The 25,369-nt window shown below is 42.6% G+C and overlaps 3 protein-coding genes across 4 annotated transcripts; all 3 read right to left on the reverse strand.

Annotated features, from left to right (window-relative positions):
- Positions 1-373: 373 nt before the first annotated feature.
- Positions 374-6,282, reverse strand: LOC311151899 (glutathione S-transferase-like; the record flags this gene model as incomplete). The annotated part of the gene is made up of 7 exons (XM_084202606.1): positions 6,184-6,282; positions 5,129-5,241; positions 4,491-4,542; positions 2,611-2,743; positions 1,601-1,742; positions 812-943; positions 374-493 (listed from the first exon to the last, which is right to left on the reverse strand). The coding sequence occupies exons 2-7, from the start codon at positions 5,213-5,215 to the stop codon at positions 374-376; spliced, it is 666 nt and encodes a 221-aa protein (XP_084058732.1). The 5' UTR covers positions 5,216-5,241; positions 6,184-6,282.
- Positions 6,283-8,427: 2,145 nt separating this feature from the next.
- Positions 8,428-13,337, reverse strand: LOC311151787 (glutathione S-transferase-like; the record flags this gene model as incomplete). The annotated part of the gene is made up of 6 exons (XM_084202454.1): positions 8,428-8,566; positions 8,891-9,022; positions 9,676-9,817; positions 10,674-10,806; positions 12,544-12,595; positions 13,251-13,337. The coding sequence occupies 6 exons, from the start codon at positions 13,335-13,337 to the stop codon at positions 8,444-8,446; spliced, it is 669 nt and encodes a 222-aa protein (XP_084058580.1). The 3' UTR covers positions 8,428-8,443.
- A 2,734-nt stretch (positions 13,338-16,071) lies between these two features.
- LOC311151539 (glutathione S-transferase-like) lies at positions 16,072-22,394 on the reverse strand. 2 transcript variants are annotated; one of them, XM_084202051.1, is made up of 7 exons: positions 22,349-22,394; positions 21,162-21,275; positions 20,454-20,505; positions 18,585-18,717; positions 17,575-17,716; positions 16,786-16,917; positions 16,072-16,470 (listed from the first exon to the last, which is right to left on the reverse strand). In XM_084202051.1, exons 2-7 carry the CDS (start codon positions 21,246-21,248, stop codon positions 16,348-16,350), a joined length of 669 nt encoding a protein of 222 aa, XP_084058177.1. In that variant the 5' UTR covers positions 21,249-21,275; positions 22,349-22,394; the 3' UTR covers positions 16,072-16,347. The 2 variants fall into 2 exon arrangements, with proteins under 2 accessions (XP_084058177.1, XP_084058178.1); XM_084202052.1 differs by lacking the exon at positions 22,349-22,394 and having other exon boundaries at positions 20,454-20,573; positions 21,162-21,263.
- Between the last annotated feature and the right edge of the window lie 2,975 nt (positions 22,395-25,369).

A 25,369-nucleotide genomic window follows, 5' to 3' on the forward strand; every position in this document is an offset into this window, starting at 1 on the left:
CAGCCTCACCTAACCAGAACCTGCAGGTTTTTCCTGCCATTTTCCAGAAAAAAACCCCCCATGACCTACTGTTTGGGATAATCTCTCCTAATTTTCCAACAATTCCTGGGAATGCCAGAAAAACGGAACCAGACTGATCTTAGGCATAGAAGTAGCAGCAAGAAATCAAAGAACAGCGGGGTTTTGAGTATCAATAGTAAGAATTTATTTCAGGTATTCTCTTTAGTTATTTAAGGCATCCTGTGTTGTCAAATATACGCCCTAATAGTGAACTATTTCCATTGCTGTTAGGATCAAAAAACGTGTTTTTCAGTGTTTTCGTTATTTTCCCACTGTCAGCAAACACAAAGAAACAGTTTCTGCTGCTGTAGACTCAGTAGAAAATTTTGATCACTTTGGGAACCTCTTCCTCTCGTATTAGCGGCTTCCTCTGGCTGCCAGGCTGCAGGAATTTCTTTATTGTGGGGATATTGCTTATTCTTGCTTTGAAACTCTACAAAACAAAACCAAAACAGCACAGTACTTAAGAATCATTGCAACTGTCAGACATTTCAATGTTATCCATGCACTAAAAGGCACATTACAGCTTGCAGAAGAAACTATATGCTTCCCCTTCCTATGCATTTGGGGTTGTAGTGACAGAACATGGTACCATAAATAAAAAAAGAGTAGCTGAGGCCAGCTACAGTACTTAGGACATTTTATTATTTTCCATGTCACTTCTGACCCACTCACTCCCCCATATTTCTCAGCCACTTTGAATCTATGGTCTTTCCTATTCATTCTCCATTCATACTGCCCATTCATTTACCTGCAAGAGAGGAAATTTGGCAAGTGTATCAGGTTTGCACTCCTCTGCCATCAAAATGACTTCAAGTAATTGAACATCTGCCCTGCTCAGCTGGTTGCCAACCAGAAAGTCTTTTCCATGGTCTTTCAAAACCTGAAAAACAGAGAACCAGAAGCAGATGATGTCATTTCTCTCTCTTTTATCAGTTCTTTTCTAATACATAATATGACATCTTCAAAGCAGGGTCAAACATTGCACAGAGTTGTCAGTGAAAGAAGGAAATGCAGTTCAAACACCTGGAGTACAAACAATGATCTGAAGGCACTGCCATCCTAGGCATCATCTATCAGCTCTTTCACTCCTACATTTCTGTCTGGCAGCTCAGCTGTGCTCATCTTGCCTTGGCTGCTGTAGCTGCATTGAAGGCTAAGCTGTGTGACATACAGAAGGATCTGCAGTGCTTTTACACAGCAAGTATGGTACAGGGCCATCTGCACTTCAAGAGGAAACCTGATGTCAAAGCTGTTGCTGTAGTGTCTTTTGTCTGAAACAACACACACAGTGAAACATGGACATTTGGGGAGCTCAGTGTGTGCTGGGTTTTTGCAGCTGTACATCTCTCCCAGATTTGAAGTGCCTTCTGTCCCCTCTGTAGTGTCCTGTCTCCACCTTAATCCTAGCACCAATAAAATCAGACCATTAATATTCCAGCGGTAGTTTCTCTTGTTTTCCTCCATAAAACCTGTGTGCTTCCAGGATGGAGGTTCAAGGTAACAGCATCAATTGAGCTGCAAGCTCTTGGCCACATACCTTCTCAAAGACTGGGAAGTATCTGTTTTCAGCCTTGTCCATCATATTAGCAAAATGCTCCTCCTTTTTGTCTGCTGGTAGGTAGCCATATTTCAGGAGTAACTCATTCAGATCGAACAGTCCTTCCACGTACATATCGATTCTAAAAGGAACAGATCCACTTGGTCAGGTCAGATTCACAGTAGGTCTGAGAGCACCATAACTCCTGCCACAACCTGACTGAGATGCTGGGAAATCCCTGCCCCTTCTATTCCCCACACACATACCCTGGCAAAGTCCCCCCCAGAATGCAGTTGCACTGGGAGCAGGCAGGGGGGAACTTGGGCCAAAGGCAAATGCAAAATTCCCAGGGAAACCTAAAGACTGCAGCCCTCTCACTTCCCACTGGGACTGATTCTTCTCTGGACTATGGGTTTGTGAACCTGACTACAGAATTGTCATGTGTGCCATCCAGACTCATGTTAAAAGTCCAATCAGCCTAAGTCTAACACCAGAGCCATATAATTCCTAGCAAATATCTTGACACATGTGTTTACCATTGCTTATTAATTTCAAGTATTCAGAAATACCACAGGTCAAAACATGTGCCCTAGGAGTCCTGTCCTTTCATAACCTGTTCATAAATCTGTACTAATTCCTGGTTAAAAGAGAGAGGAGAGTTTGTGATTCCTTTAAAGACATTGCCCTGAATGTGATGAGGAGAAAATGATGCTGCTGACAACTGCAGGACAAAGTTTAAAGCAGCGTCAGTAGGACAGTCTGCCCCCGTGACTGCTGTCTTCTGACAAGGGCATTGACCTCTGACTGATGATTCCTGGGCTCACTTCCCCTCTGGAATGCAGCTGGCTATCTCTGCTGTAGACATCAGCTGCAGTCACAGTCATCTCACTCAGCACAAAGCAGCCGGATCCCTCCCACTGAAGGGAGCTGTGAGCTGGGGTACCCTTGTGTTTCCCTGAGCTAGGGGCTGAGCTGGGGAATAACAAGCAAAGGTGCTACTGTTACAGTACAGGGCTCTCTCCTTCACGTCCTTCCCGTAGAGGTTGTACTTCGTTGCTATGTAGTTGGCAATGGCTCTGGTCTGCACCAGCTTCATCCCGTCGATCTCTACCATGGGCACTTGCTGAAAGAGCAGGGATCCATCTAGGCCAAAGGGAATAACACAAGGAGACCTTCAGTCCCTGAAGGACAACCACCAGCACGTGTTAGGCAAAGGAACCACATGTATTACTGCTTCTTTAGAATCTGAATCAATCTGGCTGGATGAAAAATCCCCAGATCATCAAATCCAATTGTGAAACCAACAGTGCCGAATTCCACCACTAAACCATGTCCCCAAGTGCACACCTACACGCAGTGACTCTTCCTTGGGCAGCCTGTTCCAATGCTTGACAACCCTTTTGGGAGCAACCTCCCTCATTCTTACAGGAAGGTGTGCAAAATGCTCACCATGCAGCAACCTCTTCTTGGTGACATGTTAACAACTTAATACTATAGCAATGAAGTTGTGGGAATTTCAGATTTGAGGAAACAGCCAAATGCAGAACTTGTAGCTGTCCCACACTGACAAATACATGCACTGCACGGCTCTAGCACAGGGCATTGTCATGGAGGTTAATCGAGACAAAAAGGACTGAAGGATCTGGTCCAGGCAGTTTCTGTCATGCTTGGCTAAATACATCTGCAGTTTTCTAAGCACTGGCCAACATATAATGAGAATACTAATGAATATCTAAATAATAGTGAATATAAAAGCATAAAAGATCTATGTGACAACTTTACTGACTTTACAAATGGCAGCTCATCTCTATAGGCATGAAGTGGGAGCAACAAGTGAGTTCCATAAGGGTCCTGCAAGAACCAACAATCACTTGGAGTGATGCTGGAGCCATGCAATGCTTTTGCTAGCATGCAGAAGTCTTAGCATGAAAGAAGTAAAAATACTTCTCCAGAAAGAGAGGCATCAGATCAGAGAGTCAGGAAGAGATTTGACTTTAGGGAATCGTATTTCTTGATTCAGATACATGATCAGCTATGTCCCCTTTGTAAGGGTGCATTTAGCTTTCTGCTTGTGTCCCAAAATACTTTTTGAAAGGCAGCCTGTAACAGGGGCACCAAGTCATTATTCCTACAGGACAGCAGGACTGCAAATACGACCCCTAGCTCAGACTGCTTTTCACAGGCCAGGTGAAGAGCACAGACGTGCAATTTGGTTTCGAGGAAACATGATGATCATGTTCAGGAGGACAGAAGCTGAAGCCAGCATGGTGGGTTGTCTCCTTGGGAAGCAGGAATGCAGCAGAGGAACAGGTAAACTCGGAAATCTGGAACTCTGTTTTCATAGGGATTATAAAACAACAACTTTGTAGGCAAACTAAGATGCTAATGAATTTTAAGATCATCTGAAGACAAAAGCCTCTATTGCCACAGGATGGAAGGCAATGGACACAAGATGAAGCAAAGGAGAGTCAACCACCTGAACTTCAAGACAGGCTCTTTGACTGTGTGGGCTGTCCAGAGAAGCTGTAAATTCTCCATCCTTGGAGATACTCAAAACCCAGCTGGACATGGGCCTGAGTAACTGGCTGGAGAGGGCCTTGCTTGAAGAGGAGAGGTGGAGTAGATAATCTTGAGAGGTCCCTTCTGACCTCAGCCCTTCTGTGATTCAGTGGAGCTTAAAGCAACTGGGTGGATGATACCACCGAACACACAGCAGTGTGCACCTCTGAGAGCTCATGTACAATCCAGTTAAGAGACTTTCTTTGTAAGACACTGAGACTTAACAATTCTTAAGTGTTCTCAGACAAGCAACTCTAATTCTGATTTTAATTTTGATTCTTCTTATTTTTACTCTTGCTGCTGTTATTATCTAAAAGTAAAGGAAATTTACCCTTCTGTAACTTGGTCAGATCCTCCTTTTTTTCCAGGTAAGATTCTTCAAACTGTAGCAAGGAGAAAAGAAAAGTTGTGTTGTCAGTCCATGATTTAGCTTCTTCCTCATTTAGGTGAAAAGGCCTCAAGTGATGTGTTTTGATGGTTTTATTTTTTTAAAACATAAATCATATTTGAAAGATTTCAGGCAAATCGGCCATCACTGAGACAGAAACCCCTGGATTTTGATACACACAGATTCCCATACACCATCTCTGGTTTAGTATCAGAATATGTCAGAGGTAATAAAAACCGGTAGGTTTAGAGGATGGAATTTAACTGAAGGTACTCAGAATTGCAGGTGCTTGACCTCTGTGATCAGAACATTAAGAAGCCAGGTTCTGCTGCTGGCTTTTAAATTTCTTCTCTCTCTAGCTACAGGGGGAAAGCATTTCTGGTGCTACCTGCAGGCTTTGCAAATGATGCATGCAAGTGAGACAGGAACTTGCCCCCTGCTTAGAGTAAGCTCGTGGTCACTCTTGGCCTGCTCAGCAAAGCACTCAAGGCAGAGCTTGAAACTGCTGCTCAGTCACACTTTTCAGAAGGAACAGTAAAAGCAGGTATTTGTCAGAGGATCTCAGTATAAAAGCAGCAAACCTCAACCCCAGCTGCAGCCAGGAGCCACCGAATTGGTTCCATGCGGCCACGTCCATTGAAGTAGTGCAGCTTGGGTTTTCCAGACATGTTCCCAGTGCCTGATTCCCTGGTACCTGCAATGAAGATAGAAGGATTGCACAATAAACATTCACACTCCTGGATTCAACTCTCTAATTCTCTTTCAAAGTTGTCTTTTTTGAAACCAATGATTTATTGTCCAAGACTTGAATCAATCAATAGAGGAGGTAAAAGAATATATTGAGAGACAGCCTTGTATCATTCTGCCTTCAAATATTACTTACAGATGCAGAATATTTAAGCAGAACTCCATACTTAGAGCAATTGGCCCAGACAGAGAAGAAGTCAATCAAAACAATTTTCACCCAAAGTGTTCTTTTCTGACCAGAAAGCTGTGTGTGCTCTTTGTGCATCTGGGCATTATCTCAGAACACAGCTTACTGTTTAATCAGATACATGCTATAAACTCAGCAATTGCTCTGCTTTCTCCAGCAGCCATTATGCTCCATTATAACCAGCCAGGAAGGAATTCTTTCCACTAGTCAACCTCTTTTACAACACTCCCTGCTTCTGTAATTTTGTTAGACAAATCTCTAAAACATGGAAATTAATCTTGCCTCTGGTAACATCAGATTTGCCTTTACCACAGGCACAGCCTCAGGGCAAAGCTTGCTTGGGCCAGTTCCAACTTTGCTGAAATTTCAAACAACAACAATTTCTAGGCAGAAACTTAAAGCAACAACAGTTTCTGGGCAGACTGTCACCCACCACACTCAGAACCATGCGTGTACATGAGCCACAAACACACACAAACAGTGCCCAGCCTGGAAACCCTCCCCACTTGTTGGATATACTTGGCTTTTTCTTAATTCTGTACACCTCAAAAGCAGCTGACTAAGAGTTAAAATTTGGTACACATGTTAGTAACCATGTTAGTAAAGAAAGTACATGCACACATTTAATCTATAAAACCCATTCAATGACTGAGTTTCATGTACAACAATTACCTGAATGTCCAACATAATATCTCCACTTACCTTGTGTACAGTGTAACCCACTCTATGCTCTCAGCAGTTCTGCCTTGAGATTATATAACTGTGGGGCTCCTCCTGTAGAGAACTACAAACACTTCCCTGCAAATAGGAAACCTCTTTCTCATAAGGAAACAGAACCGATTCAGCCTGTTAAGTTACTGCTCACCTACAGAAAATAAATTCCTGACTAATGCTGACAGGGCAGAAATGTAAAGTCGATGAGAGGTCATGGTCATTGGGAACATCTGTGCTAGCTCAAAGTGGTTACATGCCTCCTATTTGCTAGTTTAAAATAATTATAATGGCTGTAAAGCTCAGTTAGTTGAAAAGGATGCTGCTATGCCAATCACAATTTTATTCTAACAGTTCCTAGTTTTTTACTCTTCACACATTGCCACCTTACATAAAGCACGTCAACTAATTCAGCTCAAATCTGTCTCAAGCTTCTATGCCTTGCTTAGTGTATATTCCTTCAGGACACTTCTGCTCCATTTCATCAATGGACATTGAGGTCGGTTTTGAATTTTTTCTGTCAAAAAGGTTTCCCTGAATTTGACTCAATGGAAATGTGCCCTAAAACCAAAGAGAACTGTGAGAGACAGTGAATGAAGTTGGGTATCAGAAGTCAAACTGCCCTCTGCACTCCTGACTGTTTTCTTTTGCCAACTGTATTGATTTCAAAATGTCAATACAAAATAATCCTCCATGCACCATCCTGCCTATCTAATCTACGTGGTTAATAGTGATGGAGGCAGTACCTGCAGTCAAGGTCAAAAATACAGGCAAAAGTTTCTGAATGACCCTGAACATAGCAGTGAGATATGATATTCTTCTTATGTTACACAGGGAGGTTGTATAAATTGCACAAAAAATTGGTTTGTTACAGTAGGAGGGGCTTTCTCCCTCAGGTCCTTCCTGTACATTAGCTGCAAGTCTGTTATTTGGTGTTTAAATACTAACACAGAATCATAGCATGGTTTGGGGGTAGAAGGGACCTTAAAGATCATCTAGTTCCAAGCCTCCTGCCCTGAGCAGGAATACATTTCACTACATAAATGCACAGACTTATCAAAGTTCAACAGGCTTGCTAACCTCAGCTGGGCAGCTTGATTTAAGTGATTAGAATGAACAACCTGATAACAATTTCTATAAAATTTGGTTAAATATACAGTGATGTAAGTCAATATGGATTCCTACATTTCAGGGTCTCACTAAGATCTGACATCCTGACTCCTCCTTTGTCAATAAGTTTTAAACTGGTGACAAGCATTTGTTTCTCAGAGTCTGCAAAGGGCCTTGAGCTGCTGTAATAGATCTTCTGATAAAGGAAATATGGGTGAAGCTGCAGCAGAAGAGTTTAAATTGCCACCTTACAGGTGCAGTGGCAAAGCAGAGGTACAGTAGGAACTCTGGTCCAAGGATATTCCAAGTTAATCTCAGAGGAAAGCTGAATACAAACCTTTCAGCCTCACCTAACAGAACATGCAGACTTTTCCTGGCATTTCCCAAAAAAGAAAATACATGACCTCTTACATTATGCTTGGTTGGTTGGAGGCAGAAACAACACAGACTCACCGAATGGTCCTCCCCAAGCAGGGTGTTTTATTGGTCGCAGTTTCCCATATAGGCAGCTCTAAACTACCAGGTTGCAACTGCTGCTTGGTCTGGGTCTTAACATGGCCCAGTACTTTGACCAGTACTGACTCTGCATTTATTGTTGAAAGGGATTACTTGGGGTGCTCTGTTTGAGTTCAAATCTATCCTATCACTCTTCACCTAGGGAGCTGTTGATTGAACGAGAAGAGCCAATTAAGTTTCATATTATAGCCAGATTCATCTGTCCAGCTACAGACTAGCTGTACTGTGACAAAGACCTACTCTTTGGGATAATCTCTCCTAATTTTCCAACAATTATTGGGAATGCCAGAAAAACAGAACCAAACTGATCTTAGGCATAGAAGTAGCAGCAAGAAATCAATGAACAGCGGGGTTTTGAGTATCAATAGTAAGAATTTATTTCAGGTATTCTCTTTAGTTATTTAAGGCATCCTGTGTTGTCCAATATCCCCCTATTTAGTGAATTATTTCCTTTCATGGTACACTCATGTAGCTTTACATTGAAGTGTTTTCAGTAGGGTAAAATCAGTCCTGTAGCTAAGGAAACAGAGATCAAACCCCTTTTACTTCATTCATTCCATTAATTTCACTTTCTCTCTAACAGCAAATACAATGAAATACAGCTTGTATGGGTCTAGAATGCTGCTCAAGAGCGAAATGTTTTAATTAATCTGGCGACATCTTCCTCTGTTGGACGAGGTTTCCTCTGGCTGCCAGGCTGCAGGAATTTCTTTATTGTGGGGATATTGCTTATTCTTGCTTTGAAACTCTACAAAACAAAACCAAAACAGCACAGTGCTTAAGAATCATTGCAACTGTCAGACATTTCAATGTTATCCATGCACTAAAAGGCACATTACAGCTTGATGTTGCAGAAGAAACTATATGCTCCCCCTTCCTATGCATTTGGGGTTGTAGTGACAGAACATGGTACCATGAATAAAAAAAGATTAGCTGAGGCCAGCTACAGTACTTAGGACATTTTATTATTTTCCATGTCTCTTCTGACCCACTCACTCCCCCACATTTCTCAGCCACTTTGAATCTGTGGTCTTTCCTATTCATTCTCCATTCAAACTGCCCATTCATTTACCTGCAAGAGAGGAAATTTGGCAAGTATATCAGGTTTGTACTCCTCTGCCATCAAAATGACTTCAAGTAATTGAACATCTGCCTTGCTCAGCTGGTTGCCAACCAGAAAGTCTTTTCCATGGTCTTTCAAAACCTGAAAAACAGAGAACCAGAAGCAGATGATGTCGTTTCTCTCTCTTTTATCAGTTCTTTTCTAATACATAATATGACATCTTCAAAGCAGGGTCAAACATTGCACAGAGTTGTCAGTGAAAGAAGGAAATGCAGTTCAAACACCTGGAGTACAATGATCTGAAGGCACTGCCATCCTAGGCATCATCTATCAGCTCTTTCACTCCTACATTTCTGTCTGGCAGCTCAGCTGTGCTCATCTTGCCTTGGCTGCTGTAGCTGCATTGAAGGCTAAGCTGTGTGACATACAGAAGGATCTGCAGTGCTTTTACACAGCAAGTATGGTACAGGGCCATCTGCACTTCAAGAGGAAACCTGATGTCAAAGCCGTTGCTGTAGTGTCTTTTGTCTGAAACAACACACACAGTGAAACATGGACATTTGGGGAGCTCAGTGTGTGCTGGGTTTTTGCAGCTGTACATCTCTCCCAGATTTGAAGTGCCTTCTTTATCCTCTGTAGTGTCCTGTCTCCACCTTAATCCTAGCACCACTAAAATCAGACCATTAATATTCCAGTGGTAGTTTCTCTTGTTTTCCTCCATAAAACCTGTGTGCTTCCAGGATGGAGGTTCAAGGTAACAGCATCAATTGAGCTGCAAGCTCTTGGCCACATACCTTCTCAAAGACTGGGAAGTATCTGTTTTCAGCCTTGTCCATCATATTAGCAAAATACTCCTCCTTTTTGTCTGCTGGTTGGATAATGTACATTATAAATAACTCATTCAGATCGAACATTCCTTCCACGTACATATCGATTCTGAAAGGAACAGATCAACTTGGTCAGGTCAGATTCACAGTAGGTCTGAGAGCACCATAACTCCTGGCACAACCTGACTGAGATGCTGGGAAATCCCTGCCCCTTCTATTCCCCACACACATACCCTGGCAAAGTCCCCCCCAGAATGCAGTTGCACTGGGAGCAGGCAGGGGGGAGCTTGGGCCAAAGGCAAATGCAAAATTCCCAGGGAAACCTAAAGACTGCAGCCCTCTCACTTCTTACTGGGACTGATTCTTGTCTGGACTATGGGTTTGTGAACCTGACTACGGTGCCATCCAGACTCATGTTAAAAGTCCAATCAGCCTAAGCCTAACACCAGAGCCATATAATTCCTAGCAAATATCTTGACACATGTGTTTACCATTGCTTATTAATTTCAAGTATTCAGAAATACCACAGGTCAAAACATGTGCCCTAGGAGTCCTGTCCTTTCATAACCTGTTCATAAATCTGTACTAATTCCTGGTTAAAAGAGAGAGGAGAGTTTGTGATTCCTTTAAAGACATTGCCCTGAATGTGATGAGGAGAAAATGATGCTGCTGACAACTGCAGGACAAAGTTTAAAGCAGCATCAGTAGGACAGTCTGCCCCCGTAACTGCTGTCTTCTGACAAGGGCATTGACCTCTGACTGATGATTCCTGGGCTCACTTCCCCTCTGGAATGCAGCTGGCTATCTCTGCTGTAGACATCAGCTGCAGTCACAGTCATCTCACGCAGCACAAAGCAGCCTGCTCCCTCCCACTGAAGGGAGCTGTGAGCTGGGGTACCCTTGTGTTTCCCTGAGCTAGGGGCTGAGCTGGGGAATAACAAGCAAAGGTGCTACTGTTACAGTACAGGGCTCTCTCCTTCACGTCCTTCCCGTAGAGGTTGTACTTCGTTGCTATGTAGTTGGCAATGGCTCTGGTCTGCACCAGCTTCATCCCGTCGATCTCTACCATGGGCACTTGCTGAAAGAGCAGGGATCCATCTAGGCCAAAGGGAATAACACAAGGAGACCTTCAGTCCCTGAAGGACAACCACCAGCACGTGTTAGGCAAAGGAACCACATGTATTACTGCTTCTTTAGAATCTGAATCAATCTGGCTGGATGAAAAATCCCCAGATCATCAAATCCAATTGTGAAACCAACAGTGCCGAATTCCACCACCAAACCATGTCCCCAGGTGCACACCTACACGCAGTGACTCAACCTCTTCCTTGGGCAGCCTGTTCCAATGCTTTTGGGAGCAACCTCCCTCATTCTTACAGGAAGGTGTGCAAAATGCTCACCATGCAGCAACCTCTTCTTGGTGACATGTTAACAACTTAATACTATAGCAATGAAGTTGTGGGAATTTCAGATTTGAGGAAACAGCCAAATGCAGAACTTGTAGCTGTCCCACACTGACAAATACATGCACTGCATGGCTCTAGCACAGGGCATTGTTATGGAGGTTAATCGAGACAAAAAGGACTGAAGGATCTGGTCCAGGCAGTTTCTGTCATGCTTGGCTAAATACATCTGCAGTTTTCTAAGTACTGGCCAACATATAATGTGAATAATAATGAGTATCTAAATAATAGTGAATATAAAAGCATAAAAGATCTATGTGACAACATTACTGACTTTGCAAATGGCAGCTCATCTCTATAGGCATGAAGTGGGAGCAACAAGTGAGTTCCATAAGGGTCCTGCAAGAACCAACAATCACTTGGAGTGATGCTGGAGCCATGCAATGCTTTTGCTTGCATGCAGAAGTCTTAGCCTGAAAGAAGTAAAAATACTTCTCCAGAAAGAGAGGCATCAGATCAGAGAGTCAGGAAGAGATTTGACTTTAGGGAATCGTATTTCTTGATTCAGATACATGATCAGCTATGTCCCCTTTGTAAGGGTGCATTTAGCTTTCTGCTTGTGTCCCAAAATACTTTTTGAAAGGCAGCCTGTAACAGGGGCACCAAGTCATTATTCCTACAGGACAGCAGGACTGCAAATATGACCCCTAGCTCAGACTGCTTTTCACAGGCCAGGTGAAGAGCACAGACGTGCAATTTGGTTTGGAGGAAACATGATGATCATGTTCAGGAGGACAGAAGCTGAAGCCAGCATGGTGGGTTGTCTCCTTGGGAAGCAGGAATGCAGCAGAGGAACAGGTAAACTCGGAAATCTGGATCTCTGTTTTCATAGGGATTATAAAACAACAACTTTGTAGGCAAACTAAGATGCTAATGAATTTTAAGATCATCTGAAGACAAAAGCCTCTATTGCCACAGGATGGAAGGCAATGGACACAAGATGAAGCAAAGGAGAGTCAACCACCTGAACTTCAAGAAAGGCTCTTTGACTGTGTGGGCTGTCCAGAGAAGCTGTAAATTCTCCATCCTTGGAGATACTCAAAACCCAGCTGGACATGGGCCTGAGTAACTGGCTGGAGAGGGCCTTGCTTGAAGAGGAGAGGTGGAGTAGATAATCTTGAGAGGTCCCTTCTGACCTCAGCCCTTCTGTGATTCAGTGAAGGTTGAAGCAACTGGGTGGATGATACCACCGAACACACAGCAGTGTGCACCTCTGAGAGCTCATGTACAATCCAGTTAAGAGATTTTCTTTGTAAGGCACTAAGACTTATCAATTCTTAAGTATTGTCAGACAAGTAACTCTAATTCTAATTTTGATTCTTCTTATTTTTACTCTTGCTGCTGTTATTATCTAAAAGTAAAGGAAATTTACCAGTCTGCAACTTTGTCATATCCTCCTTTTTTTCCAGGTAAGATTCTTCAAACTGTAGCAAAGAGAAAAGGAAAGTTCTGTTGTCAGTCCATGATTTAGCTTCTTCCTCATTTTGGTAAAAATGCCTAAAGAGATGTGTTTCAGGCAATTTATTTTTTTATAATATAGATCATATTTAAAAGGTTTCAGGCACATTGGCCATCACTGTGACAGAAATCCAAGGATATTGAAACACACAGATTCCCATACTCCATCTCTGGTTTAGTATCAAAATATTTCAGAGGTATAAAAAAATTACCCTGTGGTTTACAATACCCAATACCTTCAAAGATAAACTACATCATTGCAGCAATAATAATCTCTGGCTGTTTTGGACATTGGAATTTAACTGAAGGTACTCAGAATTGCAGGTGCTTGACCTCTGTGATCAGAACATTAAGAAGCCAGGTTCTGCTGCTGGGCTTTTAAATTTCTTCTCTCTCTAGCTACAGGGGAAAAGCATTTCTGGTGCTACCTGCAGGCTTTGCAAATGATGCATGCAAGTGAGACAGGAACTTGCCCCCTGCTTAGGGTAAGCTCGTGGTCACTCTTGGCCTGCTCAGCAAAGCACTCAAGGCAGAGCTTGAAACTGCTGCTCAGTCACACTTTTCAGAAGGAACAGTAAAAGCAGGTATTTGTCATAGGATCTCAGTATAAAAGCAGCATACCTCAACCCCAGCTGCAGCCAGGAGCCACCGAATTGGTTCCATGCGGCCACGTCCATTGAAGTAGTGCAGCTTGGGTTTTCCAGACATGTTTCCAGTGCCTGATTCCCTGGTACCTGCAATGAAGATAGAAGGATTGCACAATAAACATTCACACTCCTGGATTCAACTCTCTAATTCTCTTTCAAAGTTGTCTTTTTTGAAACAATGATTTATTGTCCAAGACTTGAATCAATCAATAGAGGAGGTAAAAGAATATATTGAGAGACAGCCTTGTATCATTCTGCCTTCAAATATTACTTAGAGATGCAGAATATTTAAGCAGAACTCCATACTTAGAGCAATTGGCCCAGACTGAGAAGAAGTCAATCAAAACAATTTTCATCCAAAGTGTTCTGTTCCAACCAGAAAGCTGTGTGTGCTCATTGTGCATCTGGGCATTATCTCAGAACACAGCTTACTGTTTAATCAGATACATGCTATAAACTCAGCAATTGCTCTGCTTTCTCCAGCAGCCATTATGCTCCATTATAACCAGCCAGGAAGGAATTCTTTCCACTAGTCAACCTCTTTTACAACACTCTCTGCTTCTGTAATTTTGTTAGACAAATCTCCAAAACATGGAAATTAATTTTGCCTCTGGTAACATCAGATTTGCCTTTACCACAGGCACAGCCTCAGGGCAATGCTTGCTTGGTCCAGTTCCAACTCTGCTGGAATTTGCAGCAACAACAATTTCTAAGCAGAAACTTAAAGCAACAACAGTTTCTGGGCAGACTGTCACCCACCCCACTCAGAACCATGCGTGCACATCAGCCACAAACACACACAAACAGTGCCCAGCCTGTACCAGCCCCACAGCTCTTGACACCCTGTCAGCAACAAGGCTGAAGCTCAAACAGCAGCAAAAGGAAAACGGCCAAACCACCACCATATTCCTCTTGTAAATAACACGTCAGCTTCTCTACAGTAGGAAGGAGGAGGTGAGAGGCTCCCAACTTGTTGGATATACTTTTCTTTTTCTTAAATCTGTACACCTCAAAAGCAGCTGACTAAGAGTTTAACATTTGGTACACATAACCATGTTAGTAAAGAAAGTACATGCACACATTTAATCTATAAAACCCATTCAATGACTGAGTTTCATGTGCAACAGCTCCCTGCATGTCCAACATAATATCTCCACTTACCTTGTGCACAGTGTAACCCACTCTATGCTCTCAGCAGTTCTGCCTTGAGATTATATAACTGTGGGGCTCCTCCTATAGGGAGCTACAAACACTTCCCTGCAAATAGGAAACCTCTTTCTCTTAAGCAAACAAAACCAATTAGCTCTGTTAAGTTACTTCTCACCTACAGAAAATAAATTCCTGACTAATGCTGACAGTGCAGAAATGTAAAAATGGTGAGAGGTCCTGGTCATTGGGAACATCTGTGCTAGCTCAAAGTGGTTACATGCCTCCTATTTGCTAGTTTACAATAATTATAATGGCTGTAAAGCTCAGTTAGTGGAAAAGGATGCTGCTATGCCAATCACAATTTTATTCTAACGGTTTCTGGTTTTTTACTCTTTACACATTGCCACCTTACATAAAGCACATCAACTAATTCAGCTCAAATCTGTCTCAAGCTTCTATGCCTTGCTTAGTGTATATTCCTTCAGGACACTTCTGCTCCATTTCATCAATGGACATTGGGGTCGGTTTTGAATTTTTTCTGTCAAAAAGGTTTCCCTGAATTTGACTCAATGGAAATGTGCCCTAAAACCAAAGAGAACTGTGAGAGACAGTGAATGAAGTGGGGTATCAGAAGTCAAACTGACCTCTGTATGCCCGACTGCTTCCATTGGAGAACTGTATTGATCTGAAAAAGGACAGATTAATCCTCCATGCACCATCTTGCCTATCTAATCTACGTGGTTAATAGTGATGTAGGCAGTACCTGCAGTCAAGGTCAAAAAATACAGGCAAAAGTTTCTGAATGACCCTGAACATAGCAGTGAGATGGGATATTCTTCTTATGTTACACAGGGAGGTTGTATAAATTGCACAAAAAATTGGTTTGTTACAGTAGGAGGGGCTTTCTCCCTCAGGTCCTTCCTGTACATTAGCTGCAAGTCTGTTATTTGGTGTTTAAATATTAACACAGAATTATAGCATGGTTTGGGGTAGAAGGGACCTTAAAGATCATCTAGTTCCAAGCCTCCTGCCCTGAGCAGGAACACATTTCACTACACAAATGCACATACTCATCAAAGTTCAACAGTCTTGCTAACCTCAGCTGGGGAGCTTGTTTTAAGCTATTAGAATGAACAACCTGACAACAATTTCTATAAAATTTGGTTAAATATACAGTGATGTAAGTCAATATGGATTCCTACATTTCAGGGTCTCACTAAGATCTGACATCCTGACTCCTCCTTTCTCAATAAGTTTTAAACTGGTGACTAGCATTTGATTCTCAGAGTCTGCAAAGGCCTTGAGCTGCTACAATAGACCTTCTGCTAAAGGAGACATGGGTGAAGCTGCAGTACAGGACTTCAAGTGTCTAGTGACAAAGCAGAGGTGCAGTAGGAGCTCTGGTCCAAGGATATTCCAAGCTTCAGAGGAAAGCTGAATACAAACTTCCAACCTCACCTAGCCAGAACATGCAGGCTTTTCTATGAATTTCCTAGAAAAAAAACCACATGGTCTACTGTTTGGGATAATCTCTCCTAATTTTCCAACAATTCCTGGGAATGCCAGAAAAACAGAACCAAACAGATCTTAGGCATAGAAGCAGCAGCAAGAAATCAATGAACAGCTGGGTTTGAGTATCAAGAGTAAAAATTTATTTCAGGTAGATTTTTAGTTATTTAAGGCACCCATTGTTTTCCAATATACCCCCTATTTAATGAACTATTGCCTTTGCTGGTGGGGTCATGTAGTTTTACCATGAAGTGTCTGCAGTAGGCTACAATCAGTCCTGTAGCTAAGTAAAGAACAAAACCATTTTTTTTACTCATTCCATTTCTTTTAAAGGGCCATTCGTTTCATTAATTTCACTTTGCTACTATCTGCAAATACAATGAAACAGAATTTCTGTGGCTCTAGGGTTCTGGTCAGGAGTAGAAAATTTTCATCACTTTGTCTACAACATCGTCATCTGATGGCGGCTTCCTCTGGCTGCCAGGCTGCAGGAATTTCTTTATTGTGGGGATATTGCTTATTCTTGCTTTGAAACTCTACAAAACAAAACCAAAACAGCACAGTGCTTAAGAATCATTGCAACTGTCAGACATTTCAATGTTATCCATGCACTAAAAGGCACATTACAGCTTGATGCTGCAGAAGAAACTATATGCTTCCCCTTCCTATGCATTTGGGGTTGTAGTGACAGAACATGGTAATAACGAGTAGGTGAGGCAAGCTAAAAGTTTGTGGGGCATCTGATTATTTTCCATGTCTCTTCTGACCCACTCACTCCCCCACATTTCTCAGCCACTTTGAATCTGTGGTCTTTCCTATTCATTCTCCATTCAAACTGCCCATTCATTTACCTGCAAGAGAGGAAATTTGGCAAATATATCAGGCTTCCACTCCTCTGCCATCAAAATTACTTCAAGTAATTGAACATCTGCCCTGCTCAGCTGGTTGCCAACCAGAAAGTCTTTTCCATGGTCTTTCAAAACCTGAAAAACAGAGAACCAGAAGCAGATGATGTCGTTTCTCTTTCTTTTATCAGTTCTTTTCTAATACATAATATGACATCTTCAAAGCAGGGTCAAACATTGCACAGAGTTGTCAGTGAAAGAAGGAAATGCAGTTCAAACACCTGGAGTATAAACAATAACCTGAAGGCACTGCCATCCTAGGCATCATCTATCAGCTCTTTCACTTCTACATTTCTGTCTGGCAGCTCAGCTCTGCTCATCTTGCCTTGGCTGCTGTAGCTGCATTGAAGGCTAAGCTGTGTGACATACAGAAGGATCTGCAGTGCTTTTACACAGCAAGTATGGTACAGGGCCATCTGCACTTCAGGAGGAAACCTGATGTCAAAGCTGTTGCTGTAGTGTCTTTTGTCTGAAACAACACACACAGTGAAACATGGACATTTGGGGAGCTCAGTGTGTGCTGGGTTTTTGCAGCTGTACATCTCTCCCAGATTTGAAGTGCCTTCTGTCCCCTCTGTAGTGTCCTGTCTCCACCTTAATCCTAGCACCACTAAAATCAGACCATTAATATTCCAGTGGTAGTTTCTCTTGTTTTCCTCCATAAAACTTGCGTGTTTCCAGGATGGAGGTTCAAGGTAACAGCATCAATTGAGCTGCAAGCTCTTGGCCACATACCTTCTCAAAGACTGGGAAGTATCTGTTTTCAGCCTTGTCCATCATATTAGCAAAATGCCCCTCCTTTTTGTCTGCTGGTTGGATTTCAAGCGTCATGAATAACTCATTCAGATCGAACATTCCTTCCACGTACATATCGATTCTGAAAGGAACAGATCCACTTGGTCAGGTCAGATTCACAGTAGGTCTGAGAGCACCATAACTCCTGGCACAACCTGACTGAGATGCTGGGAAATCCCTGCCCCTTCTATTCCCCACACACATACCCTGGCAAAGTCCCCCCCAGAATGCAGTTGCACTGGGAGCAGGCAGGGGGGAGCTTGGGCCAAAGGCAAATGCAAAATTCCCAGGGAAACCTAAAGACTGCAGCCCTCTCACTTCTTACTGGGACTGATTCTTCTCTGGACTATGGGTTTGTGAACCTGACTACGGAATTGTCATGTGTGCCATCCAGACTCATGTTAAAAGTCCAATCAGCCTAAGTCTAACACCAGAGCCATATAATTCCTAGCAAATATCTTGACACATGTGTTTACCATTGCTTATTAATTTCAAGTATTCAGAAATACCACAGGTCAAAACATGTGCCCTAGGAGTCCTGTCCTTTCATAACCTGTTATTAAATCTGTACTAACTGCTGGTTAAAAGAGAGAGGAGGGTTTGTGATTCCTTTAAAGACATTGCCCTGAATGTGATGAGGAGAAAATGATGCTGCTGACAACTGCAGGACAAAGTAAAAAGCAGCATCAGTAGGACAGTCTGCCCCCGTAACTGCTGTCTTCTGACAAGGGCATTGACCTCTGACTGATGATTCCTGGGCTCACTTCCCCTCTGGAATGCAGCTGGCTATCTCTGCTGTAGACATCAGCTGCAGTCACAGTCATCTCACACAGCACAAAGTAGCCTGCTCCCTCCCACTGAAGGGAGCTGTGAGCTGGGGTACCCTTGTGTTTCCCTGAGCTAGGGGCTGAGCTGGGGAATAACAAGCAAAGGTGCTACTGTTACAGTACAGGGCTCTCTCCTTCACGTCCTTCCCGTAGAGGTTGTACTTTGTTGCTATGTAGTTGGCAATGGCTCTGGTCTGCACCAGCTTCATCCCGTCGATCTCTACCATGGGCACTTGCTGAAAGAGCAGGGATCCATCTAGGCCAAAGGGAATAACACAAGGAGACCTTCAGTCCCTGAAGGACAACCACCAGCACGTGTTAGGCAAAGGAACCACATGTATTACTGCTTCTTTAGAATCTGAATCAATCTGGCTGGATAAAAAATCCCCAGATCATCAAATCCAATTGTGAAACCAACAGTGCCTAATTCCACCACTAAACCATGACCCCAAGTGCACACCTACACGCAGTGACTCTTCCTTGGGCAGCCTGTTCCAATGCTTTTGGGAGCAACCTCCCTCATTCTTACAGGAAGGTGTGCAAAATGCTCACCATGCAGCAACCTCTTCTTGGTGACATGTTAACAACTTAATACTATAGCAATGAAGTTGTGGGAATTTCAGATTTGAGGAAACAGCCAAATGCAGAACTTGTAGCTGTCCCACACTGACAAATACATGCACTGCATGGCTCTAGCACAGGGCATTGTCATGGAGGTTAATCCAGACAAAAAGGACTGACGGATCTGTTCCAGGCAGTTTCTGTCATGCTTGGCTAAATACATCTGCAGTTTTCTAAGCACTAGCCAACATATAATGTGAATAATAATGAATATCTAAATAATAGTGAATATAAAAGCAAAAAAGATCTATGTGACACGGTTACTGACTTTGCAAATGGCAGCACATCTCTATAGGCATGAAATGGGAGCAACAAGTGAGTTCCATAAGTGTCCTGCAAGAACCAAGAACACTTGGAGTGATGCTGGAGCCATGCAATGCTTTTGCTTGCATGCAGAAGTCTTAGCATGAAAGAAGTTAAAATACTTCTCCAGAAAGAGAGGTATCAGATCAGAGAGTCAGGAAGAGATTTGACTTTAGGGAATCGTATTTCTTGATTCAGATACATGATCAGCTATGTCCCCTTTGTAAGGGTGCATTTAGCTTTCTGCTTGTGTCCCAAAATACTTTTTGAAAGGCAGCCTGTAACAGGGGCACCAAGTCATTATTCCTACAGGACAGCAGGACTGCAAATACGACCCCTAGCTCAGACTGCTTTTCACAGGCCAGGTGAAGAGCACAGACGTGCAATTTGGTTTGGAGGAAACATGATGATCATGTTCAGGAGGACAGAAGCTGAAGCCAGCATGGTGGGTTGTCTCCTTGGGAAGCAGGAATGCAGCAGAGGAACAGGTAAACTCAGAAATCTGGAACTCTGTTTTCATAGGGATTATAAAACAACAACTTTGTAGGCAAACTAAGATGCTAATGAATTTTAAGATCATCTGAAGACAAAAGCCTCTATTGCCACAAGATGGAAGGCAATGGACACAAGATGAAGCAAAGGAGAGTCAACCACCTGAACTTCAAGAAAGGCTCTTTGACTGTGTGGCTTGTCCAAAGAAGCTGTAAATTCTCCATCCTTGGAGATACTCAAAACCCAGCTGGACATGGGCCTGAGTAACTGGCTGGAGAGAGCCTTGCTTGAAGAGGAGAGGTGGAGTAGATAATCTTGAGAGGTCCCTTCTGACCTCAGCCCTTCTGTGATTCAGTGAAGGTTGAAGCAACTGGGTGGATGATACCACCGAACACACAGCAGTGTGCACCTCTGAGAGCTCATGTACAATCCAGTTAAGAGACTTTCTTTGTAAGTCACTGAGACGTAACAATTCTTAAGTGTTCTCAGACAAGCAACTCTAATTCGAACTATAATTTTGATTCTTCTTATTTTTACTCTTGCTGCTGTTATTATGTAAAAGTAAAGGAAATTTACCCTTCTGTAACTTGGTCAGATCCTCCTTTTTTTCCAGGTAAGATTCTTCAAACTGTAGCAAGGAGAAAAGTTCTGTTGTCAGTCCATGATTTAGCTTCTTCCTCATTTTGGTAAAAATGCCTAAAGAGATGTGTTTCAGGCAATTTTATTTTTTTATAATATAGATCATATTTAAAAGCTTTCAGGCACATTGGCCATCACTGTGACAGAAATCCAAGGATATTGAAACACACAGATTCCCATACTCCATCTCTGGTTTAGTATCAAAATATTTCAGAGGTTAAAAAAAATTACCCTGTGGTTTACAATACCCAATACCTTCAAAGATAAACTACATCATTGCAGCAATAGTAATCTCTGGCGGTTTTGGACATTGGAATTTAACTGAAGGTACTCAGAATTGCAGGTGCTTGACCTCTGTGATCAGAACATTAAGAAGCCAGGTTCTGCTGCTGGGCTTTTAAATTTCTTCTCTCTCTAGCTACAGGGGAAAAGCATTTCTGGTGCTACCTGCAGGCTTTGCAAATGATGCATGCAAGTGAGACAGGAACTTGCCCCCTGCTTAGGGTAAGCTCGTGGTCACTCTTGGCCTGCTCAGCAAAGCACTCAAGGCACAGCTTGAAACTGCTGCTCAGTCACACTTTTCAGAAGGAACAGTAAAAGCAGGTATTTGTCAGAGGATCTCAGTATAAAAGGCCAGAAGCAAACCTCAACCCCAGCTGCAGCCAGGAGCCACCGAATTGTTTCCATGCGGCCACGTCCATTGAAGTAGTGCAGCTTGGGTTTTCCAGACATGTTCCCTGGTGCCTGATTCCCTGGTATCTGCAATGAAGAAAGGTGTCTTGCAATTTTGAGTCTCTAACTGGCTCTCAAAGTTGTCTTCTTTGAAACCACTGATTTATGGTTCAGGACTTGAATCAACCAACAGTGGAGGTAAAAGTTTATATTGAGAGACTGCCAAGTGTCATTCTACCTTCAAATGTTTCTTACAGATGCAGAACATTTAAGCAGAACTCCATACTTCGAGCAACTGCCCAGACAGAGAAAAAGTGGTTCTAAACTATTTTAAACTCTGCATCCAAAGTGTTATTTTCTGACCAGAAAGCTGCGTGTGCTCATTGTGCGTTTGGGCATTATCTCAGAACACAGCTTACTGTTTAATCAGATACATGCTATAAACTCAGCAATTGCTCTGCTTTCTCCAGCAGCCATTATGCTCCATTATAACCAGCCAGGAAGGAATTCTTTCCACTAGTCAACCTCTTTTACAACACTCCCTGCTTCTGTAATTTTGTTAGACAAATCTCCAAAACATGGAAATTAATTTTGCCTCTGGTAACATCAGATTTGCCTTTACCACAGGCACAGCCTCAGGGCAATGCTTGCTTGGTCCAGTTCCAACTCTGCTGGAATTTCCAACAACAACAATTTCTAGGCAGAAACTTAAAGCAACAACAGTTTCTGGGCAGACTGTCACCCACCCCACTCAGAACCACGCGTGCACATGAGCCACAAACACAGACAAACAGTGCCCAGCCTGTACCAGCCCCACAGCTCTTGACACCCTGTCAGCAACAAGGCTGAAGCTCTAACAACAGCAAAAGGAAAACAGCCAAACCACCACCATATTCCCCTTGTAAATAACACGTCAGCTTCTCTACAGTAGGAAGGAGGAGGTGAGAGGAAACCCTCCCCACTTGTGGGATATACTTTGCTTTTTCTTAATTCTGTACACCTCAAAAGCAGCTGACTAAGAGTTTAACATTTGGTACACATAACCATGTTAGTAAAGAAAGTACATGCACACATTTAATCTATAAAACACATTCAATGACTGAGTTTTATGTACATGTCCCTGGTTTTTCAGCGTAGAATAAAGCAAAAAACCCACTTACCTTGTGCACAGTGTAATTCTATGCTCTCAGCAGTTCTGCCTTAAGATTATGTAACTCTGGAGCCCCTCCTACACTAAGCATTCCAAAGAGCTCTCCTCAAACAGGAAACCTCTCTCTTAAGCAAACAAAACCAATTAGCTCTGTTAAGTTACTTCCCACCTACAGAAAATAAATTCCTGACTAATGCTTACAATGTAGAAATGTAAAATAAATCAGAGGTCATGGTCATTGGGAACATCTGTGCTAGTACAAAATGGTTATATGCCTCCTATTGTTATTTCTTGGTACCATGCTAGCTAAAAATAATTGTAACAGCTGAAAAGCTCAGTCAGATTAAAATAATACTGTATGGCAATCTCACTTTTATTCTAGTTTTGGGTTTTTTTGTTTGTTTGTTTTTTTACTTTTTACACATTGCCTTTTTACATAAATCACATTGTCCTAGGCTGACGTTAGGATGCTTGTATCCCCATTCGTGTCTGCTCTTTATGCTGGATATTCTGTTCTGTGTCTTCAAGACTGGCTCTGAAGAAGGAATGTTTTGTTTTGGCTTCTTATCAGCCACTTCCCCACGGCCGGCAGGACATACAGACCGGGCAGTACATAGTGCTGCTTCTGCTTTTTGCTTGGCTTTTGGCTTTGCTCTTGCTTCTCCTTACTCTTGCTTCTGCTTGCTCTCACTTCTTGCTTCTTCTCATTAGTTAGATTAGCTAAACAGTCCAAATTTCTTCCTGGACTGTTGCTCCTTTCCTCTTTTGGATCTACTCGAACCTGCTCTGGACTGGGACCTGGGAACACCGAGGGTTTGCACCCTGTGGCTGCAGCAGCTGCCTCAGCGCCGGAGGGACTGATAACAGAGCGACCACCCCCAGAGAGACTTTCTGAATTTGTCATCTTTTTCAGAGCGGTGAAACAGTGCTGTCATCCGGTATTGTTCATTTTGTGCGCTGGGGGGTGCTGTGCCTGTTAAATAAAGAGGTTCTTTCCACTTCTCTCCGAGGAATTCTTCCCCAACCGGTCGGGGGGAGGGGCCGTGTGGGTTTGCTTTCTGGAGGAGCCCCTCTTTGGGGATTCTCTCCCAAATTTGCCCTAAACTAGGACACACATCAACTAATTCAGCTCGAATCTTTTACAAGCTTCAATGCCTTGCTTAGTGTATATACCTTCAGGTCAACTTGTGTTGAATCCCCTCTGGACATCTGGGTTGTTTTTTTTTTTAATTTATTTTTCCTGTGAAGAAGGTTTCCCTGAACTTGACTCAGTGAAAATACACACCAAAGACAGCTGAAAGAGACAGTAAATTATGTGTGGCATCAGAAGGCAGACTGTACTCTGCACTCCTGACTGCTTTCTTTGGACAACTGAATAGATTTCAAAAAGTCATACATTCAAATACAGCATACATTCCCATGTACCTTCCTGCCTATCTAACCTACCTGGTTAATATTGTTTCAGCAATCACCTACAGTTCCAGTACAGCAGGCTGTCTCCTTCATGTCCTTCCTGTATGCATTCTTCATTACTTGGTAGCTGAAAATGATCCTCATCCTGTCAATCCTTACTGTTGGTACCTGTTACACCGTTGTGTTCCATGTTTGAAAATAAAATAAGCTTAATAATTTATTTAGAGCTAGAATCACAGAAGGACAAGGCCTCAAAAGAGTGACCACTGCAATGTATTGTCGTTTAGGAGGTGCCTAGTCCCCAGGTGGAACACGCTGTATCCATAGGCATATGGCACATAAGGGGAGCCAGGCTTCACAAAAGAGGACCCCTGACTGAGAGCACCTCTTGTAGCTCCCCATTCTGGTCAGGGCTCTATGTCCCTCTGTCCCCTCCTTACATTTTGGGAAGGTTTTCCATGCAGCCTCTGAAACAGTGTTTCCCACATTTTTGGACACATATGACTTATGACACATTATCTTGGATAATGTATGCGATTGAAGCCCTCCACACAATGACATGTGCACCAAGGTGCATCTGTCTGTTTCACAAACCCGAACTCCCTCTTAGGTAACTTGTCTGGATTCACCATTTGTAGGCGTGCCCCTGATAAACTCTAGGAGACATCCTGAGTCTAGCGATCACCTGGTAGGGAAACAACAGTTCAAGCCTAAAAGTTAATGATAGTATAGACAACTTAGGAAAACCCATCTTACCTAACTTTGTAGACACCTACATCTGGTCTAGCTGTGTAGTCTCCTTCCAACAGGTCCACATTCAGGAGGAATCCCTCAGCATGCTCTTCAGTTACAGCTGAACTACTCAAAATGGTTGTGTCTCAACTGAGAGAGTTAAAAGTTTTTATGAAGCCAGTCCCTTCAGCCTTTCCTTAGAGGTAGGGGAGAGGAGCACCCTCCTCATAGGGTGATTTAACACCAACACTGACATTGCTTGTTCTGTTACAAGTATCCATTGAGATTTCAGGCAACTAAGTCCAATATAGTCTGTCTCGTAACTTGACTTTCAGAAATGTCACTTCACTGAGCTATTTTGGGAAATAGTATTCTTCTGTTTTCTCCCTCAGGTTCTTTTTCCCATATTTTTTCTAATTTCTTTTTTTCTTCACTCATGTCATAGACTATTAAGCATCAGATCTGGTTACTGACAGTTGTTGGAACAGTTTCCTTCTAAGCAGCTGCTTCTCTGTTGCATAAGGCCACTTCACAAGGCTATTTATTGTCTGGTGTAAATATTTTTATTTGAAATTAAATGGACCATGAGTATCTGTTGCTCTGTGTTCTGTCCTAAATGTGTAGAAATAAACCCCCCTCTGCCTTGCCAGAGTCTGCAAAGCAGACTGCACCTTGCTTCCATGACACTTTGCTCTCAAGACTTAATATATTTATAAGCAGCTTGAGTAGCTGATATGATCATACAGGCTTGAAATAGCTGATTTATAGACAAAAGTAATCATTTTTGCAAAAACTTTACTGAGAGACCTTAAAAATCCAATTCACCCACAAGCTTTAAATTTGAGAATGGAAATTTGAAACAAGTTTACTTCTTTGAAGGGTAAGC

The sequence above is a fragment of the Fringilla coelebs genome (genome assembly GCF_963513975.1).
Source record: "Fringilla coelebs genome assembly, chromosome: 3".
NCBI lineage: Eukaryota > Metazoa > Chordata > Aves > Passeriformes > Fringillidae > Fringilla > Fringilla coelebs.

What these genes read in the sequence shown, in the direction of transcription:
- LOC311151539 (XM_084202051.1), bottom strand. Translation starts at nt 21,248, where the DNA reads ATGTCTGGAAAACCCAAGCTGCACTACTTCAATGGACGTGGCCGCATG. An exon ending in TGGCTGCAGCTGGGGTTGAG is followed by an intron (nt 20,506 to 21,161) that starts GTTTGCTTCTGG and finishes TCCTTGCTACAG; the next exon opens with TTTGAAGAATCTTACCTGGA. An exon ending in ACTTCCCAGTCTTTGAGAAG is followed by an intron (nt 16,918 to 17,574) that starts GTATGTGGCCAA and finishes TCTGTTTTTCAG; the next exon opens with GTTTTGAAAGACCATGGAAA.